Source organism: Mixophyes fleayi, chromosome 1 (assembly GCF_038048845.1).
Source record: "Mixophyes fleayi isolate aMixFle1 chromosome 1, aMixFle1.hap1, whole genome shotgun sequence".
Lineage (NCBI taxonomy): Eukaryota > Metazoa > Chordata > Amphibia > Anura > Limnodynastidae > Mixophyes > Mixophyes fleayi.
In genome coordinates, this window is record NC_134402.1 from 348,466,992 (window position 1) to 348,490,126 (window position 23,135).

The 23,135-nt window shown below is 40.6% G+C and overlaps 1 protein-coding gene across 1 annotated transcript in view; it reads right to left on the reverse strand.

The window, feature by feature from the left end:
* The window catches only part of PIWIL1 (piwi like RNA-mediated gene silencing 1), a 240,637-nt gene that overhangs the window by 51,371 nt on the left and 166,131 nt on the right, over positions 1-23,135 (reverse strand). Inside the window, exons 14-15 of the mRNA XM_075176746.1 lie at positions 22,525-22,597; positions 10,730-10,930 (exon numbers count right to left, since the gene is read on the reverse strand). Coding sequence (XP_075032847.1) covers positions 10,730-10,930; positions 22,525-22,597 — 274 coding nt within the window. The remainder of the gene's footprint in view (positions 1-10,729; positions 10,931-22,524; positions 22,598-23,135) is intronic.

A 23,135-nucleotide genomic window follows, 5' to 3' on the forward strand; every position in this document is an offset into this window, starting at 1 on the left:
TATAACAGAGAGTCACCCTTTAGGCTCCTGTCAAATGGCTGATTCTCCTGAAAGGGTTTTATAAGCGAATTAAACTCACTGATAATTTAATTTCTTTGAAATACTTCACAGAAGCCCTTAGTGATGGATTATCCCATTTTCAGGTGAGTAGGGAAAGATTAACACATCACAAGTTATATTATGACTCTTCCTTCCATAGTTTATCCAACATTAAGTTCACAAGGGCCCCTGAAAAAGAACATAACTATCTACAATATTATAGGTGCCATACAATATTTCAAGGAAATGAAATGAGCAGTGAGTATAATTTGCTTATTTCCATTTTCTACTTATTGGCAGCCTTTACTGAAGGGATGTACCCAGGCAATACCCTGTGGTAAATTCTATAAGAAATAATTTAGATCCTGAATAGAAATCTCAAAAATTGAGCTCCTGAAATTAAAAGAATTTATTCTTCAAATGCGTGGAGGTTTCAATTTGTGTGACCACATGCAAAAAAGTATAGAAAAAATATGTAGCAGGTTCATCCTGCAGCTCTGCTTAAGTCATTTTCAGAAACCTGAGCTGTATGTGCCCATAAAGTCACCACTGCCCTTGTGGAACGTGCCCTCAATATGTTTAGCACCTCTTATACTTCCTCGTATAGCCTTGAACTATCACTTGACGTATCCACCTTTATAGGGCGTTTTTTGGTTGTTTTTGTCCTTGGCATGGACCTTCCAGGATTACAAATCCAGGGGCTTTGGATTGTGATCCCATTGGTCAAGCACTTGTAGCTGGAGATTTCTCATGCGCAATCTTGCCCGTGGCAGGACACTTAAGATCAACGAAAATATTCCTTACAGTCTGAGACAAATTCTTATTGATGACTGCTGTTGAACTTTCTTGATCTATATCTATTCATACTCATAGGAATTCTATCTGTTGCAATAGAACAAATAATTATTTTCACAAAATCTGCCGCCACAGTTTATGATGGCAATATGCATATACTCCTGTAAGTCATGAAGAGTGATCAGATGAATTGCAATTAAATTCAAAGTCTCTCTTTGCCATGACAATGAACGTTATCCTAAAAACAACATTTCCACTGCATTTCAGCCCTGCTACAAAAGGACCAGTTGACATCAGATCAGTGATTCCCTTGTTAACACAGGTGAAAGTGTTGACGAGGACAAGGCTGGAGATCACTCTGTCATGCTGATTGAGCTAGAATAACGGACTGGAAGCATTAAAAGGAGGGCGGTGCTTGAAATAAATGTTCTTTCTCTGTTAACCATGGTTACCTGCAAGGAAACACGTGCAGTCATCATTGCTTTGCACAAAAAGGGCTTCACAGGCAAGGACATTGCTGCTAGTAAGTACACTTAAATTAACCATTTATCGGATCATCAAGAACTTCAATAAGAGAGGTTCAATAGTTGTGAAGAAGGCTTCAGAGCGCCAAGAACTTCCATCAAACGCCAGGACCGTCTCCCAAGGTTGATTCAGCTGCGGGATTGGGACACCACCAGTGCAGAGGAATGGCAGCAGGCAGGTATCAGTGCATCTGATGCACAGTGAGGCAAAGACTTTTGGAGGATGGCCTGGTGTCTAGAAGGCCAGCAAGAAGTCAATTCTATCCAGGAAAAACAACAGGAATAGACTGTGTGGTGAAACAAGGTATTAATATCACCATGACCAGCCTGTCCCTCGTTTCTCTCAAAATGTGGAATATAGCATGTACTTTTTATAGTCTTTGCTTTTGTTCCCCAGCTCAACAGAATACCAATGCAGTGTCTAATTACATGTGGATAAGGGGACATTGTAGATCATTGTAAATATGTATATTGTATCTTGTGGATATTGCATGGAAGCTGCTAGTCATTGTCCTTAAAGTGAAGACAGGTGGGTTATGGGTAAGGATCTGATTGCAGGATACAGGTGAGGGGGAAGGCCAATTAGTATCCATTGTTCTCAGCATGACTAGTTAAGACATTTTGTCGAGAGCCCAGCAGGGGACCTTCTGTGGAAGTACATCTCATCTCCACTCCCCCTCCAACCCCCTGATACAGCACCCACCAATGGTTAAGAAGGATAGACCCAGGGGATTGCCTAGGGAGGGGAAAACACTGTGGAAATTAGACCCTAGATATAAGGAGTAGAGATGCTCACTGACCCCCGTGAACAAGTTTTGGATCTGGATTAGCTTCGTGTTTTGGTTTTGACTTTGGCAAAACTGACCTTGTGTGTTTTGTTTTGTTTTTTTAGAAAAAATCCTAAAATATGTGATTTTAGCATATTTTAGGATTTGTTCCTACATTATTAACCTAGATAACGCTAATTTCAAGTCATTTTCAGTCAATTTTGACCACCTCACAGACCACAATATTATTTTCATACACTTTTGGACAAATACTGCAGCGACCTGGCTGGATGGTAAGCGACAGACCAATGACACAAACAAATAGCAGTTCCTAGCACATCTAGGACACAATGGCACACAGCAGTGGCAGAAAAGAAAAATGGTGCAAGATGGAATTGTCCTTGGGCCCTCCGTCCCTCATGTTGGATCTAAAAAAAGGAATCCAAAAATCGTGAGATCCGTCCTCGCAATAATGACGTTTTGCCTCGTTTTAGATTCAGAGGGTGTGCGAAAGTACCGAGCCGACTCGGATCCCATAAGCTCAGGTGTGTTCAGTTCTCGGGGAACCGAGCCTGAGCATCTCTAATAAGGAGCCACTCCAGGGGAGGAGGATCTATTTATTCTGGGACTGGAAGCTGCAGGGTGGCTGGTTTTAGAGATGCTGTTCTCTACCAGTGAAATATATTGGCAGATCCACGAGTCATCAAGTCCGAACAGCCAGTCGACTGTAGCTCCTTAAACTAGATGTGTAAGAGACAGATGTGGTAAACCTTCCTGGCATATATTTACTGTGTGCGTATATAATAATCAAATGATTGTTTTTGCTACAACAAATGTATTGCTTCACTTTCTAACTGCATTTGCCTGAGAACCATAGAAGGTACTGGGTAGACTTCCCTGACATAGCAAGGCACCCCTGAGTAGACAGTGTGAAGTGGGTAGAATTGGGCCAGAAAACCCGGTATCTTCAGACTGATATTCTGCAAAAGGTACAGGGATTCGATTGCTGAGGACTGAAATAAAGTCATTTTGTCTGATGAATCCCCTTTCAGATTGTATTGGGCATCTGGAAAAGCGCTTGTCCGGAGAAGGGAAGGTAAACGCTATCATGAGTCCTGTGTCATGCCAACAGTAAAGCATCCCGAGACCATTGATGTGTGGGTTTGTTTCTCAGCCATGGGAATGGGCTCATTCACAATTTTGCCTAAGAACACAGCCATGAATAAAGAATGGAAACAAAACATCCTCCAAGAGCAACTTATCCCAACCATCCAAGAACAATTTGATAAAGAACAATGCCTTTTCCAGCATGATGGAGCACCTTGCCATAAGGCGAAGTGATAACTAAGTGGCTCGGGGATCAAAACATTTAAATTTTGGACCCATGGCCTGGAAACTACCCAGACCTTAATCCCATTGAGAACTTGTGGTCAATCCTCAAGAGGCGGGTGGACAAATAAAAACCCACAAATTCTGACAAACTCCAAACATTGATTAGGCAAGAATGGGTGGCTATCAGTCAGTATGTGGGCCAGAAGATGATTGACAGCATGCCAGGACGAAATGTAATTGTCAATAAAAGCATTTGCAATTTTACTTCAGTATACCATAGCAACATCTGACATAAAACGGTCTAAAAACTGAAGCAGCAAACTTTGTGAAAAAGAATATTTGTTTCATTCTCAAAAATTTTGCCCATAACCTTAAACTCTTGTCCCAGTATATTTTGTAGTCAAGGATCTTTAACAGACAGATCTCTGTGCTGACTTAGGTGCTGTGTTCTGAATTCCCTACTACAAAGATGTTGCCTAGGTATGGGAACACTGCAATCCCCTGTTCTCTGAGAAACATCACCAATACTACCAACACCTTGGATAATGTCCTGGGGCTGTTTATTAGCCAAACGGTAGGCATGTAAACCGGAATTGGTGACAAAAGCAGGGGAAGAAGTGAGGGATGTGCAAATATGCACATTGTAGGTATATTGATGTCAAAAACTCCCCTATCCTGATGAATAAATTGACTGACTACATGTGGAAATTATTTGTCTCTACAAAGTGATTGAGGTTTCTTAAGTCAAGCACTGTTTAAAACCCCCCTGAATGAATCTCTGCCAAAAATGCTTTTGTCAGTGTTCCCAAGGTAAGACCACGGAGAGAAAGTAGGTGAACTAAGTGGTTTTATTAGAAACACAAGTAATATAGGTTCAGGGTACAATAACTGGTAAGGCACTAATATAACCACACATCTTAATAACAGAATAGGCAATACTGTAAAGTGATGGTGAGATGCTGTAGTCAGCGGGTTGCTGGGTGGATACCTCTGGTAGAGGTGGAGAGATAACTAGCCTGCGAATTGCAGGGTTAGATAGCTCTGGAAAGGTGGGGAGATGGGTAGCTTGCGGATTGCAGGGTCAGATACCCTGGAAAGTTGGTGAGACGAGTAGCCTGCAAATTGCAGGGTTGAATACCTCTGGGGGAGGTGGTGAGAGGAGTAGCCTGCGGATTGCAGGGTTTGATACCTCTGGAGGTGGTGAGTGTAGTAGCCTGCGGGTTGCTGGGTTTGTGATCTCTGGAATGATGGAGAGATGAGTAGCCTGCGGGTAGCAGGGTTGGATACCTCTGGAAAGGTGCAGAAATGAGTAGCCTGCATGTTGCATACCTCTGGAAAGGTGGAGAGATGAGTAGCCTGCGGGTTGCAGGGTTGAATACCTCTGGAAAGGTGGCGAGATGAGTAGCCTGATAATGCTGAAACATTTGAAAGCAGACAGCAGGTAAATGTGGAAGTAAGCTGAACAGTTTACACTGAGAAGCAATGAGCTGCAGAAGCACAGAGATCCACACAGATGTATAACTCAGGAACTGGATGAATGCTGAGCTGTGTCTGTGGCACTGGAATGAACAGCAAAACCACAAGTCAGGTACTCAGTAAGAATAACCAGGAGTCAAAAGGATTGCTTCCTATCAGGTAGACCTGATGATCTGGCCCAGACTGCTGGGCGAGGCTGTCTTTTAAGGAATAGCTGCAGGTGTAAATCATCCTGAGAATAAGCTTAGTTCAGCAGGAAGGGAAACCATTCAAGCATCACAATTGCCCCCTTGGTGGCATGGTGGTACTGCAGGCTATATATATCCAGAAGGTCCAACATAGCTCCTGCCAAACAGGAGCTGCAGGAGGCAGATCGTGACAGTTTTAAAGTACATGCCTATGCCTTCCTGTGCTGTAGTCACCAGAGTAAAAACTTACTTCTCCAAGAAAGTTTTCAAACAGTTGTTTAATGTCTTCATTGTGCTTGGGATGCAGGGAGATATGATTTCACAAACACAAACTATCTTCTACCCCTTGTTTACAATGTCCTCAACTCATCTTGAGTATCTGTATCCAAATATTTGCATACATGCGAACCTGTATCACAGCAAGTTCGCTGAAGGATGCTTTATCTATGAATCATTGTGGCTTTTCCAATTGTTTACATTTTTTCACTTAGGATTTCATTAATCATTGTATCTGCAATGCTTGTCTTCAAAAAAAGTATCCAGTAAATGTGATAGAACTGTTGTATTCCCATATACCTACCGATATTTTTAATCAATGTATTCACTATAGCATGGTAAAATATCTCGATTCCTCTCTGATTTAAACTGCTTCACCATCTGAACATTGATCACTGTACGAGTATACAGATTTCACTGAGGAAACCTTTCCTACATGCTTACCAATTCCATGCACATCTAAGAACAGGGGGGATATTAACTAAATTGCGGGTTTGAAAAAGTAGAGATGTTGCCTATAGCAACCATTCAGATTCTAGCTATCATTTATTTAGTACATGCTACAAAATGACAGCTAGAATCTGATTGGTTGCTATAGGAAACATCTCTACTTTTTCAAACTGTCAGTTTAGTAAATATACCCCATGGACCTTTTAACCCCTTGGTGAACTGAAACTCCACTTTTGATGCATAATACTAAATCATCCATCCAATAAATTATGTACATCTTTCTGGGGGTGCAATATATTGTTTATAATTGTTAAGAAAATACACACAGACATACTTTACTATATTAGTTATGACGAAAAACCCAAATATATGGGAACACCTAGAATGGGTGACTTTAGGCTTCTTAGAGGGCTGGTTCCGGATCCATGCTGCAGGCTGTGTACTAAAGCTGAGTACACACCTATATAATCATACTTCAGATGTAATGTTTCAAGATTTCACCAAGTCTCGATGAAAAATCAGATTACACACCTACACAATTTATCTTCAGATCTGTAATCTTCATCTCTCATAACATCTGCTGAAAAGACATTGTTTCATCGTTGATAGTGAATTTCAAGTTAATAAAACCAAATCAACAGATGCGATGTGTATTGGTACGATAAAACATGATCATGAGAGCACACACACTCTTTCCATATCTGACCAAATGGTTGTGAATGTTGTGATTTGAATGTCAATTGCGGTGGTGTCTACCCAGCTTAGACTCAGCGATACTGTGCTTCCAAGAATCAGTAGATTGAAGCAGCTCCACAAACCCTACTGCACTAATACTATGACCAGTGACCCCAGAAGTGACGTCAGCCACTTCACATTTAGTTGATTGATAAAGAGGCATTGCAGTCCCCTATTGCCAACATAACCCATCTATCGCTTCCACTTCATAGATGTTGGGATTGTGTTCCAGGTATCCACCTATGCCAAGATGGGCATGCCAAATTATTGTGTGATCCTCTGGAAAGACTGGGAAAGCATAGGTATCTGCTTAAATAGAAAACCATAAACACTCCCTACACAACCACTGCCTTACTAAGCGATGAAGAGAGAGGAAATAAACAAGCTGTGTAAGGGGCTACATTATATACCTTTCAGAGTGTCAGACTTTTTTCCTCTCTCTATTCCGCTGAAAAAGCGGTAACCCACCTTAAGGTTTGTCATGGAATAGGAAGAGGAAGTAAGAAAATCCCACTTTCATACACTTTTCAACTGACAGCAGAAAAACATTTTCAAGGCATGGACAAAGTGAAAAGCTGTAGGATTGTTACACTTCTTACAGTATGACTACAAAACATATACTTCATTCAGAAGTAATTTGATCCTTTCAAATTATACATTTTTACTTAACCTATAAGAACATTAATAATTTTTTTCATCTTCATTTGATTATGCTGAATCTATTTTCACTCGCACACAAATTATTAATTCAAAAGTAAAGCAGATCAGATTGTAACATGTGGTCAGCTTAAAGGTGACGGACACCTCATGTCTGCTCCTGATTGACTCACATCTTATACCATGGGAGGAATTCACAAGGCAGAAGAGGTATTTTACCTTGCAGCCCTGGGAGCTCTGTTGTTTGGGTTAAAGTCACCTTCTTAATCTGTGTAAAATTTTCCAGCCCACTTTGATTACTTCCTCTGCATTCCAATGTTCTTGATGTCCTCATTTGAATCATTCCAGAGGATAATTGTATCAAGCATTGATTTTTAAGCGGTTTCAAATCGCTCGGGATCACTGACGATTTTATGTGCAAAGTAGCCATATGTTTTAACCTGTGACTGACATTCCAAAATCCGAACTCCGGTGATTTCTCTTGATATTTAAAACACTTATCACGCCATTTGTTTAATCAAACTCGCTGAAAATTAAATAGAAACTGAAACTTGTCCAAGATTGAACAGAAAAAAAAGCATGCTGTTTGAGCTATCTGGCCAATGTTAACATAACAGGAAACACAATACAAGTTTTAAATATGAGGACAATCAAGATTTCTTGTTTAAAGTGGTAAAAATAATCTTACGGTGGCCAAATTGTTTTATGAATAAATTAGTGGGCCAGATCATTTTCATGACAACACATGGGGACATAGTTGTGGCACTACAAGTGGCAGCATGCACTTGTGGTCATGTCCATGCTCCAATTTGTAATCCCACAACTATGTACTTTAAATGGTGTCGCCATCGGGAAAAATTAAGTGATATTATGAAAATGATCTGATGCGAACAGTGTTTATTATACCTGCTTCTTCACAGTATAGATGATGACCTAAAAAAAAAACACTGTATAGAGCGAGAAATTATGCACAAATTACAGGTTATTGACACCCGGCCAAATCACAGAGAAGAAAGAAGATGAAAAGAACAAAGCGAGAAACAACATTACTCAAAAACACACTTACAGGAGAACAAGAGCATATAGGGTGGACGGCACAGTATCCCCCAGTGGATCAGAGAAAAGGATTTTCAAGTACAAAAATTCAATTTTCTCTTATATCCTATGGGGGACACCAACGATGACCCAAAGGAGCCTATATGGGTGAATACTCTCAGGAGTTGCAGTGCGTAACTACTTCCATCTATGGTAGTAACTTTTGATGAGAAAACATTCAGCATGTAAACCTTAAACAACACATAAACTGAGTACATAGCAGCAGCTCGACAAAGCTGCTCAGCTGAGGCTCCACGGCATACCGCCCAGAAGGCGCTCAAAGATCTGGTAGAATATCCTTCCAAAGTAATCCATCTCGCAATTACTTGCTTAAAAGAGATCATCAGTTTCCCTAAACAAGAGTAATATTAAGGTTGAATCCCAAGGAGCTATAGGAGGGAATTATAGTGGTTATGAATGAAAAAATTCCTGAAATAAAAACCATCTGCACTTCTGTCAAATCCCACCCCCTTTGAAGCAAAAAAAATCCTTTGCTGCCAGAGGCCGCCCTGATGAAAAGGTGGAGGAGTTTCACTTACTGTAGAAAATTTAAAATGCCGAACTCTTGCCTGGACCCTCTCTACACCCATCACCAGTGTCCTTAATAGGATGTGAAAGAAAAAAAGATTGGCCTTATTCATCAAAGCATGTGTACCTACCAATTTTCAGCGTATCATACGCAAAATCACTCTGCGCATGCCCTGAACTGGCAGAAACGGACGGCAACGCAGTCCTGTTCCGTACTTCAGTTCACGTAAATGACACTTGCTACAGAATACGATTTTGAGGAGTGAGCTAGGTAGGGAGGGGGTGTTTTATCACAGTGAATGTACAGTAGAAGCGTGCCAAAGTCAAGTGCATGACGCAAAGTCCGTACACGGAAGTATCCAGCGCTGTGGTCTGCGTTTTTTTTGCTGTATCCTTTGCTCCAGCTATAGGGCTAGTCTAAGTTCCAAGCAGAAGGGATACAGTCGTATGCATATTATAACGTGTTTGTAATCACAAGCAACTGTAAAAATGTATTTTATGTTCAGTAGACATTAACGACATTCCAAAAAATGTATTTCATGTAGAGAAAAAATGTTTTTAAGACCTGCCACTGATTTGAAAAATACACCCATCTTGAAATCAATGCTTTGCTGAAATAGGGCATACGCAAAGTCTAAATATGCTCAGAATGCGTGACTTCATTAATCAGGCCCAATATCTGGATCCAATAAAAAAAAAAAAAAGTAAACAAAAACAAAAAGAAAAAGTGAAACAAAGAAAAAAGGATTGGATGGAGGAAACATAGTCTAATTTCAAAGACACATATCTTAGATGTGTATATTTTTCTTAATATACATTTACAGTTTATGTACTATTGAGAGCTCAGATAACAAGATTTGAGATGACTGCTGAAGGGGGCCTCCCTAGAATAAATATTCAACAATATGTTTTCTTGCGCTGGTAGAAAGAGAGGCGAGAGTGATTTACACCTAGGGCTTGATTCATCTCTGGACGCAAGTCCCACTGCGTGCCACTTCTTGCATGGCCAGAAAAGGATTTTGCACTAATGAAAGCAGGCGCATGCAAATCATGTACAAACGCAAATGACACTTCCGTCTGCCCACGGTTTGAAGTGGCGTATGCATGTAGACAATGTTCAGTAAGGGCATGCTATGGTCGTCTGTTTCAACCTCTGGCCATCTGTAAGGTAGGGGATTATTAGCTGTATCACTTGCACCAGCTACAGGGAAGGTGTAAATTCTGATTGGTAGTAATGACGGATACATATGCATGCCAGAACATGTGTTTGCAAATATACATTTTATATACAGTTGGCATTTAGAACATCCTAGTATATGTATTTCATGTAGGCAAGAAAAAAAAAAAAAAGATACATTTTTTTTAAATGTATTTTTATTATTTATAGCAGTAAAAGTTGCTAATGTATAATTTTTTTCCCCATGCGTTCTGATGGGACTTTATACTGCACATAAGCATTGTACATATATTGCAGTGTGTTCTGTCTGTCTGCATACGGTAATTACCGTATAACCACAACATACTTATAACCATATTTGAATGAAAATGATTCTTCCATGATTCGCTTGAACTTGAATAAGGGTAATATAGGCGTTCAATTTCCATCCAAATTTAAAAAACGCAAACTGTATTCACTTTGCATTCCAAAATGAATAAGGCCTCTAATGTTTTGTGATCTGGAATGTAGGTTAAGCAACCAAATTTTAGTTTCCACAAAAAAAATAAAAAAAAATGACTGTCTCACATAAGTTTTCTAATACAAGTATATAAAAAAACAAATGTCACGTGTCTGAGGACCAAATGCATTTTTGCTTTCAATGTTATTAGAAACTGTGCTCTGAAATCTGAAAAACATACACATACGTACTGGTATTTCAACGCTCCAAAGTTCTCCACCCATTTTACAGTTCATCTGTAAAGCAATTTTTGTTGCAACGGAGACTATAGTTTGTGGTTTGCTTAAAGTCCTTGCAATTACACACTGACTTGGAACGGGGCAATCAACACACAAATACTTCTTGATAGCATCGTATCGATCCTTTCTATTACTGGACAGAATGCAAACAACCTGAAAAAAATAAACAGACATAGAAAAATATAAGAAAACGCCTTGGAGAAAACTCACAAAGACAGACACACTAAAAAAATACTTTCTACGCAATAAATAAAAGGTCATATGTCTGTGAAACCTAATAAAATGCAACTGTATAATTCATAATAAAATAGAAAGAGAAAAATGGGGCTCATGAGTGTTGTAAATTCAAACTCAGCATGCACACAGAATACACTTCTGTCCGTATACAGATTCTACAGGCAAAAGCAGGGCCAGCAGTGCCCTCCGATCCGTGTATCGGCACCCAAGGAAGACCAGAACAATCGATAAATATCAACAAACTTTATTGTGCCTATTAAAGTAATTCTATCGTTTTAAAGTAAGCATTGCCCAATCAATTGTATGTGTGTCCAAAGCACAAAGTGATTTATTTTAGCAGATGTAAATAGTCAATAATTCAATACATTATTATATCATGATAAAGTACAGTACAGCACAGCCAATACCAAAAGATAAGTACATACCAATGCAATCGCTTGCGCAAGCTGCGCACCCACGGGACCCGATGGACAATATTCTGTATAGAATATTGTGTCAGAGCTGACTGAGGCCCCAGTGAGATGCAGCTAATATATATACAGTCAGTGTTTCATTGTGAACAATAGAGATGACGTAGATTGTTTCTATAGGTCCAGACGTTGGGTGGGTCCAGGCCAGACAGGTAATAGGTTGATTCAATCTAAGGAATCCAAAGGTGGGGGTCTTCTCTCCAGGGGGTCTGCTCCTTTTCATAGCCAGTATCATACAAAGGTTTACTCTCCAATATTAATAACTAAAGTATGCAATGTGCGATCTCTTCGCCGACTGCACCGGACAGCTGCTGATGATTAGGGCTTCAATATATCAGGCATGACACCTTTCCTATTACCTAAACCTTTAATAACACTACAATGTACATATAATCACTATATATATATATATATATATATATATATAGACTAATAATAAACCGAATACTATCTGCTCCTGAATTACAGTGTAACAGAACCAATATGAAATTATATAAATAACTAACTGTTGTGTGCGTGCGTATTTTACCGTGCGAACGCACCACGTCACATAACACGTGGCGTACGCTTCGCAATACGCCCGGCAAACCAATATTAAACCAATATACTTTCGTTCATCCAATTATACGACTTTGACATGCCATACAAAAGTACATCAGTACTTACACTTCAGTAAATGTCAAAATATTCTTAATTGTCTCCTCAACGCGTTTCGTTCCCCTGTGGAACTTTATCATGCTTGACATTTACTGAAGTGTAAGTACTGATGTACTTTTGTATGGCACAATAAAGTTTGTTGATATTTATCGATTGTTCTGGTCTTCCTTGGGTGCCGATATACGGATCGGAGGGCACTGCTGGCGACTGGAACTAATCAACACATTGTTACAAGTTTTACATCTACATCACCATGGAAGATATAATCCTCAATATCCAGAGTCCGTTTAGATGCTTCACGGCGTTGGAACCTGAGTCCCATTAGACGCTACACATCAGGCGGTACACTCGATCCCCGGGAGGTTATATTTGATCATCTGGCACAACACCACTCGTGCACAAGCCTGTTACTTCTGGAGGACTGCATCAACTTGGATTACTACTTTATCAACAAGATTGAACCTACAACGGTACTTTCAATTGTACAATATCACTTAGTAACCATTCTTTTGGTAACAATAGAGGATGTGAGAAGGTACAAAACAGAGCGATCTGTGGTTATGTTATTTTAATGCAGATACAGCTTATTTTACACAACTGGCTATTTTTCTATGCATTTAACAGCTCAAGTTATGTTGTGTGTTTTATGTTTTGGCTAGTGGGCAAATCACCTATTACTGTATTTAGCGCTTACGCAATTAACATAGCTCATTGCGCATGTGCAACGCTACTTGCGTAAGCTGTAATACAGTAAATACAGCTTACGCAAGTAGCGTTGCGCATGCGCAATGAGCTACGTTAATTGCGTAAGCGCTAAATACAGTAATAGGTGATTTGCCCACTAGCGTGGGAAAATCCCATAATACAGTACTTTGAACTTACGCAAACAACGTAAGATCATTGCGAAACAGACCTCCTACTAGTTAGGAGGTGTTTGCGGCATCTGAAGACTTTTTTTATTTTTCTTCAATCAAGCACAAAGATTCGGGATGTACAAATATGGGCCCCTTCTGGGCGAAGTGTTCCAGTTTTTCAACAATCGTTTATGGAGGTATAAAATGGCTGGGACTGGGGCAAGCCGTCAAGATGGAGGTAAGAAGAAAGAAGACATCATTGGTAAGTATTTGTTTTTTTTTATTTTTATTAAATAGATGTGGTAAAAAAGAGGGTGGGTAGTGTATTTATTGTGGGGTTTTTATTTTTAATAAATATATGTGGTTTTTATGAGGGACTTGTGGTTTTGTTAACTTTTTTCTTTGTGGAACTACAGGGCCCAGCAAGCCAGGGATGTCAGCACTTGTGGTTCTCCAAGTGCCAACATGCCCTGGCTGCCGTGGGTATGCTGGTGCTTATACAAGCACCAGCATGGCCACACTGTTTTTGGCAACCTGGCTGGCTGGGACATGTAGTTCCACAAACAAAATTGGTGTCAGTTTTTTTTTTTTTCACTATTTACCACCGTATTACCCTACTACCCACAGCCCAGGGGTAGTAGGAAGAGCCCTAGTGCTATCAGCACTGGGCTGGTTCTTTCTAGGGGGGGGGGGCCCGCTCGTTTTTTTCAGCGGACCCCACTCCCTAGGGAATCCAGCCCAGCGCTGAACAGTCTAGGGTTGGTTAGTCATTATGGCAGGGGGACCCCTGCCGCGCGTCCCCCTGCTATAGTGCTGCCAACCCTGGCTGGTTTGCCTAGTGCTGGTAAAGTGAAAATCGGGGGGACCCCACACAAAATTTTTCCCCGATTTTCACGGGACCAGCACTAGTCAGGCAGCACTAGGGTTAAGCTGGAATAGAGGGGGGCCCCACGCTTTTTTTTTTTCACTTTGATCTGTTCTTTACAGTTTTTACAGCTGCCGGAGCTCCGGCAGCTGTATGACAGGGGCAGTGTAACAGTGATGTGTTTACAACTCACTGTTACAACACAGGAGAGTTTGCCAAACACAGGAGAGTTAGCTAAACTACATCGCTCAAAATCGCCAGAGATGACCAGCGATTTTGAACATGAGTGTCAAAATTGCAGCTTGATACATTTCCAGTTTTTTAAAAAAAAGAAATCGCGGTTTTGCCGCGATTTCAACACACTGGCAAACTCGCAGTTTGATACATTTACCCCCTATAGTGTCACAGGTTAGCCAACACTGTGCTAGTAGTTCTCACAACGGAACAAAGAAGCATGTAGTCTAACACACCCGCGTTGTTCACCAAGGACCCTTGCAAGTAAATTTGGCCTTAGCTGCATGGTACGTGCAAATCACGGCCATCAATGATAGTCAATAGCGAGGTAGCTGGAGTCAAAATTAGAGTGGTGGACAAAGCAGGCAAGAACCAGAACAGACAGTGAAGTACCGAGGGAGGTCAGAACTAGACGATCCAAAAGGAATAAATATGTGAGGAAGAGGAGTAGTGAGGCAAAGTCCCAAGTCAGAACCAGGAGATCTAACAGAACCAAACTGTAAGGCAGAACAATAGGAGCAGGTCAAAGTCAGAACCAGGTGGTTCAGTGCCAGAGCCAGTATTAAACAGGCAGAACAATTAAGGTACCAGCAGTCAGTGACCTCAAAATGACCATCAATACAAAGATTAAAGATGTGTTCTGTTATCTAGTAACTGGACACGCATTATCAGAAGAGGGTGGCTGTCCCCATGGCAGGAGAGACCGGGGACGTCAAAGCAAAATTTCTTCTCCATTAGATATTTCTGTAGTTTTGTTGATACTGAAAAACAAATACATTTATTGCAAATAAAAGCAATAGGAAAAAGTTTTCGGGACAGGACATATGCCTGAGGTAAACTGGGCAAATATACTTCTGGCGCAGTACTGCACGTATCTTGCAGCTTTGCATATACCCACAAGTGTGGCTTTTTCTAGTGAACACAATTTGTGGCAAACTCTGCATCAGGCCCAGAGTCCTCATTGGGGTTCAGGTTCGTCAGGTTCATAGACTCTCTCAGACCAGCATGGCTGCTTGTTGGGGGAGCTAAAGTGTATACTTGGGCAATTTGACGACCCCATGGCTCAGGATAAATCTGAGGGCCCCAAATTTCTAATATATTACTTGGTTATTAAGATTGACATAGATAGGCTGAAGTGCAGGTTCCCAATAGAGAAAGAAGCAAATCTTGGTGACAGGTCACGCTACTGCAGATATAACCCTTGCTGAGGTTATTTAATATCGCACACTGGGTAATCCCAGTGTATGGATAATAGGATTTTTACACTTACTTAAAAGCAGATTCTCTTAGTCCATTGGGGGACACTGGGAACATTAGGACAAAGCGTAGTAGGAATAGGCGATGTTCATTTTAAGAACTGTTAAATAACTCTAGCTCCTCCTTCTCTGTACTCTCACCTACTGTATAGGCATCAGTTTATGTTTAACCAAGCCACACAGAAAAGGAGACAATAGAGAAAAAACATCAGAAAAAGAAAGAACATACTCTTCAACAAAAAAAAGCTACATGCCATACAAAAGGATAAACTAGAGCGTCAATGGTGGGCACCCAGTGTCCCCAAATGGAATAAGAGACGGATTATACATAAGTATAAAAATTCTATTTTCCCTATCCTCCAATTGGGGAACACCAGAGACATCCCAAATCTGCAAATACGGGTGGGAACTTTCAGAATAAACGGTGCAAAGCCCATTTTTCCCACATCTTGCATCCCCTGAAACAAACACACTGAACCTATAAAACAGAGAAAACGTGTAACGGAGAACCAGGCGGAGGCCCGACACAGCTACTCAGTCGAGGCACCGTGCCACCCAGGAAGCACTAACCGTCCTCGCGCAGCCTATCTAGAACAGGCTGCACAGCACCACCGCAAAACGGATTAAAGCCGTAACCCAATGAGCAATAGTCACCTTAGTGGCTGCCCAGCCTCTCCTGTGTGCATCATAGAGGACCAAAATATTCTCAATCACGGACCACATCTAAAGAACGGAGAGTAAATTCATCCTTCGAAGATCTACATTTAAACAAGGCAGGGTAAATAATTTCCTGATTTATGTGAAATTCGGGCACAACTTTAGAATGGAAGGAAGGATTGGTTCAAAGAATTGCCCTCTCCTTCTGAAATACTAGAAGAGGATAAAGTAGCAAGCACTGAAACACAAATATTTTGCGCTGATAAGAGAGCTCACAGTTCCAACACATTGATTGGAAGCTTGAAAACTTCCAGATTTCAAAGAACCTCAAACCAGGCATGAAAACAGATGGCACCCCAACCTGAAAGCTGGCATCCGTTGCAACCAAAATCCAATCCCAGATCGAGAATAAGGGACCTCTGGAAAGATTGTGCTTCTGCAGCCACCAAAGGAGTGACAGAAAACTTGACAACAAAGAAGAAACACCTGACAGGAAAGGTGCCGGTGGGATATGTTCCACTTCGAAAGAAGTTCCAACGGAAATGCCGTGCATGAAACAGAGTTGAGTGGACCACCTTAAAAAAATCAACACCATCTTACCCACAACTTATATTCAGAAGTGTACAAAGGTCGTTTGACAGCCAACAAAAATCTTACCATCTTCTGCAAGGGCTTAATCTAGTTCGGAGACAGGAACATCCGTTGTTTTTAAGTGTCGAATAGAAGTCCCAAAAAGATCATCCGCTGGGTTGGAGTCAACTTGGACTTCTTGAAACTGAGGATCCAGCCGTGGGACTCCCAAGTCTGGGTCGATACCCGGATATGAGACAAGAGTAGTGCAGGGGACTCCGCCTTTAGAAGATGATCATCCAGTTCAAGGATGAATGTAATCTCCTTGGACCTCAACAGCGCAGCTATGACCGCCATGATCTTAGTGAAGACCCGAGGAGCTGTGGCCAGACCAAAACGGAAGTGTCTGGATATGGTAGTGATTTGACTGAACCGCAAACCTGTGGAAGGACTGATGACTTTCCCAGAAGTGAACATGCAAATAGGCATCCTTTATGTCTAAAGCCACCATATACTCCCCTTCTTCATACTGTGAATCACCCATCTGCAAGGATGGTTCTGGGCACCCAACCCTGGGAATCCAAAGATTTAACATTTAGAATCTGCCTGAATGAAACGTCGGGTTTTGGAACAAGAAACAGATTGGAATAAAACCAGAAACCTTTCTGAGATTCCTGCACTGGAATAACTACTCAGAAAAAAATCAGAGCGCATTGATGGCCTCTCGCAGAGGTAGTTGCTTTGTTTCACATGCAGGGAGCCCCGTGGAAAAGAACAGTCTTCGAGGACACCAGAGGAGATCGTTTTGACAAGGCAAAGCTAATAGCGAATCACGCGTCGGCAGACGCCACGCTCGCTGCTCCTACATTTACTACCCTTGTTATTTAAAGTCGTCTTACAATGATCAAGATAGAAACTTTATATTAATGTTCTGGGACGTTTTGCTCACAGCACTGTCAGGGTTTAATAGCGCTATTCATATATTTAAGATAACGCTGCCTCATGCAGATATCTAAAAAGCCAATTATCAGCTCATTAGTGGGTTAACCCTACCAATAGTCCCGGGGATAGAGACTTAGAAAGAAATTTTTTTTAGAAGTCTACTCGTGACAATAGATCATAATAATGATATTCATGGTTATTAGATTGAAAATACCCAACTAAACTAAAAAAAGGGGGGGGGGGGGCAATCTTTATATAAACCCAAAGGGCAAGTAACGTATATAAGATTGCAGACTCCGATAATTTTAGTGGATATTATAAGCAATTCCATTAACCCCATTTGTGAACACTACGACCAGCAGTGTCTCCCTATTTAATGAGGAGCATCACATCGCCTTTATATCATTTGGGTGGTGTTTAAATGCTATTAAGAGGATAACATATAAATGTGTTGAATGGGTATTAAATGCGAATATACTTGTTATTTATGGCATGGGTCCATGGTATATTAGATCAGCATAATCATTACTTCAGAGCAGTGGCGCGGCAAGACAATTTAATATTGTCTATTTTAACAGTGTCAATTCAATCTTATTGTGTGTGAAACATTTGCAACTTTTAATATTTCGTTACTAGATTTTGTTTATTTACATAATAAAGATTTATTTTAACTGAATTTAAGACATATAAGTACTTTATACCAAACTCTTTTCCATTCCGAGTGCCCCACATGATCATCCAGAAGTTCACCGTCCTCTTCTGATGATGCTTCATAGTCAGAGACCGAGAAGAGGTTATGGCTCACTTTGTGTTTCTTGTTTCTAGACCCCCCATAGACTTGGGTAGTCTAAAAACCGGTTTAATTTATCTATACCGCTAACCAAGGCACTGGACCAGCCTGGATCCCCCTTAGAAAGGCCTGAAGGAGTTAATGAGGATGGAAGACCATTTGGACCTACACCTGCATTCTCCTCTTGTTGGTAAAGTATAGCCGTCTGGGCTACCCCTACTAACGAGATAGAGGGATGTTCAGCCACAGGGGTCTCTCTTGGGCGGCTTAAGAGCTGCACCAGAGAATCCACTGATTGTTGTAAAGACATTGCCCACCTCGGGTCCTACAGGGCTGTAGGAACCGAAACCTGAGACTGCACGGCCAGGAACCCCGCCTCACAGAGGGCCCCGGGTCCTGTTGTCCCACAGACCATTTAATTTTCCATTTTGAGCAATTATAAAACTTTGGTAGATTTCAGCTTATCAGACATAATTACTGAATAGGAAGAATAGCGGAAAAGAAAATATAGTAGACAATCACACAAGTTAGGGTGACACTAAGAATACACTAATCACTGACAAAGTCACCAGTAGTATCAAATCAAATTATATATGTATACATTATAGTGAGCAGAAAACAATATATTTAATGAAGTAGCTACTTCACTATATCTCTTGTAAAACACAATATACCTCTACTTTATATAGCAAGTACAGTGTAATATAAATAAAGAATAATAAGTAATCTTTCAGGCTAATGTGTAGCAGGTAGGAGGGAGTCCAGCAGGAGCCAAGTCTGTTTGAGTATGACCGCAAAATATTTTCCTCCACACGATGCTTTGTCCCCGTGGAAGAAAACCAACCTGCCGATCAAGACATGGGGAGCTCAATAATAACTCCTCCCTGTCTGCAACGTCCAGCGGTCCTCCTGACTGCTTTTAAGAGTTTGTCTGCGGCGCTTCTCTTGTTAAGTCCCCAGACTGTCTCTTTCCTAATGCATTAAATGCATTGTCCAGTGTAGCTCCAACCCCCCTTTCTGAGGAAGGGACTTGGTAGCTTCCAAGATCACTTCTGATTTCCGGTGCTCTATGCTCCACAGAGCAGTGCCAGTCCCCAGGAAATGTAGTGACCGCAGCTCTTCTCCGCCACGCGCCAACCTCAAAAGGAAAGAAGACAAGTGCTGATTCTGAGTGCAGCCGCTTTGCTACCAGACAGTGCTGCAGTGACCTGCAAGGTATGCAGCCTAACTGTCCTAGCACTTCTCCTATCTTCTTCCCCCCCCCTTTACAAATAGGATAAAACAGCCTACAAAAATAAATAAACAGCAGCAAAGGGAAAGACAGCCCAACTCCTTGGGCACTTAGACTACACTGATTAGCTACAGGGGAGTTGCAGGAGGGAGGAGTCTGTCAGCAGCCACAAAAAATAACTATTTAAGTGCCAACATCACACTCTCCAACTACAACCCCATGGTAGCTGTCTCCTCCAGATAGGATGAAGGAGAAAAGAAGATTATTTTCAACTACCTGTGGAATATTGTTGTTTTTTTTTTTTTTGCAATGAACAACTACTGACCTTAGAATGCGATTTTTCTACTGGGCCTTGGAATATTTTGGTTTTGTTTATGATTTCAAGCATTGTGGTTCAAAGGCTTAAAAGATTGGATTGATTACAAGTGAAGAGAGCAGATCGTAAATATATGGGGATTTATTATTTTTAATAAAATGATGTGGTTACAAAGAGATGTCCGATTTAATTACACTATAGTCTAGTTTTTATATTTCTAATAAACTAATGTGGTTTAAAAGAGGGGAATACTTTAAATTTTACTTTGAGGGAAAACATGACTCAGCAGGCCCTGGGTGTCAGGGTGTGGTTCTCCAAGTGCCAGCATCCCCTGGCTGCCATAAATATGTTGGTGGTTGTAGTTCTAAAAGCATCAGCATGCCCAGATTGTTAATGGCAGCCTGGGTTGGCTGGCACTTGCAGTTCCACAAAGTAAAATTGTGTTTTATACATTTGTACACTTTATTACCCAACACCTACCGCCCAGGGGTGTGGGAAGACACTAGTGCTTTCAGCTTTTTTTTTTGTGGACCCCACTCCCTAGGGAATTCAGCCCAGTACTGCACAGCCTCATACTGGTTTGTCATTATGACAGGGGGACCTTGCCTAGTGCTGGTTTTTATAAAATTGGGGGCACCCAACGTTCCGTCACCTCCACTCAATTTTGCAATTACCAACACTAGGCTGGTAGCACAAGGGATAATATAATTAGGAGGGGGGTCAATCCCAAGCATTTTTTTTTATTATTATTCTATTTGTCACACTGTATAGAGCCTGTGGCTACTGTGTGTAGTGGAGCAGGGAGGAGTTTTAAAATACACCCAATCTTAACAAAGAACAGATCTCACTACAGGTGTAAGCAAAACCTATATATGGCCAATAAGGCAGTTACATGCTTAATGATTCAGGCCCTTACAGTGTAATGACACCAGGATGCATTTTTCCATAAAACTCACAGAATTTTTGATAGTCTTAGAAACATATAATTAACAATTGTTTATATAGCGACTACATATTCATTAGCACTTTATAGAGAATATTTAATCATAATTACTACTTGCCCAGTGGAGGTTGCAATTTTTATTCAAGCCACACAGACACATGCACTAGTCTGGAATCTAACCCAGAGATGTGAGACAGCGATGCAAACCAATGTGCCACAGGAAATCAAACCTGAGCCGTGGCAGTAAGAGCTCCAAATCCTAACCACCAGGAAAAAACACTTGCAGTTACGAACATATTATTTAAAAAAAATGATTTGCAAATCATAAGAGGTTGACTCATTACAGGGAAGTTTAAGGAGAGCAGGCACCTCTAAAAACTGCTGCCTTCCGATGGGACATGATAAAGAATTGAAACGGCCCACGTTCTCTGTTGCTGGTAGACATGGTTCATGGGAAGAGATGGCCCAACCCAATGGGTGTTGCTCTAGTAAAATTTTTTAGATATGCAGGGATTATTACACATCGCTGCAGAGATGAATGTCAAAATCTCTACAACTGGGGGAAATGGGTGACTTTAAGTGGTCCAGTAACAGCTAAAACTGTTTTTGTGGGTCAAGGTGTGGATGGTCGACTGCGATTTCTTTGCAAGGGACACAGTTCAGAAGCAAGCAGCCCCTAAAAGATTGATCTATGGCGGCCAAGGGGAGCATTAAACGCGTTCTGTGAGAAGACAGAAGAACACTACTGTGGGAGAGGGGTGCAAAGCCTAAAAGGGTGAAAGTGAGGATTTGATGAGGCCAGGCAAAATAGTGACTTGGCATGCCGTCGTTCCCGATCTCCCCATTTGATTGAAGTTGGGCCTACTGGTGTCTCCTATATTTGTGGTGGAGGGGCTAGTGTCTGCAGTATGTTTGTCCACACTTTATTAGTCTAGATAAAGACATGACTTTGTTTTGCCATACTTAAGTCCCTGGTTATTTATATGGATAACACTGTACATCTAATTGGGCATCAGTAGCATTTTGTAGAATATTTCGTGGAAGTACATTTTTTCCTTTACCGCAATCTGAATTTCCATCTGGGCCTAAAGTTAAGGAATTGGTTACATAAAACATTTGTAGTGAATAAATGTTCAATTTACTGCAACATACTAGAACATTTATTGTTGCTGATCACATATTTTAGTAAACAGAGAAAGAAAGAGAAAACGGATAGAGTAGAGCTAGGTACATACGATTGCATTTTACTTCAGATGTGATTTCTGGAAAGATTTTACAAACGACTGAAAGTCTCGATAATCATGCCGATTCATGCATACTCACCTACACACTTTACATTCAAACCTGTGATATTCATGTTTCATGACCATCTGCTGAAAAGATCAGAACTCTGTACATTACGGATATCTGCCTATGCTGCTGGTCATTAGTGCATACATGCATACACACTTCCACATTTGCCCATCATCGTTCCATCGATGATAGTGATTTTTAGGAAATTTATAAAACCAAATCAGCAGATGCAATGAATTTTGACGTGATTATGGTAGCAAATCTGACCAAATTGTGGTTAATCGTGCACAATACTCAGCTTAAGAGGAAGAAATTTGAGAGAGCCAAAACTAGAGGATTCAAAATGTATGGTTCAACATCAGCAATCTGACACTTTTTATTTAAAGACATTTCTTTGTTTATATTAACATTCATTTCCTTTATAGTACATACCATCTGTGTATCAGATCGAACATTTTGTTGTAGCACTTTCACATATGCGTCAGTGCTGTCATCTACTTCAACCCTACGAAAATAAAGCAAAAAAAATTACAAAAAGCAATTATTAATTATATGCTCCTAAATATACATGTCTCATGTATATCATTTCCTTTAGCTGATTCCATTATACTGCAGATTAAAATGGTCATGTCATAAAACATTTAATAGATATACTATTTAAAAAAAACAACAAAAACAGACAAAAGGAATAGCATTAAATATAAAGCACTGGTAACTTTAACAAAAAAGAACTCCATTCTAAACATGATTTGTAGTTTAGGTTAAGATCAGCATGTTAGGCGAAAAGATAGTGATAACTGATACTCTCAATTCAGATAAATATAATAAACTAAATAAAAGTCTAGGCTTGAGTTCATCTTTAAAATGTATTTTCCACAATTCTGAAATGCAGCTAGCACAAATGCAAGTTGATCTATTGATCCCTACAACAGAAGTGTTTATGAAGTACAATCACCTATTTTTCTATTTTGCCACTGGGGGACACTGGAACACATTGAAGTATAGTAGGTGGATCTGGAGAAAATGCACTTTAGCACTCAAAA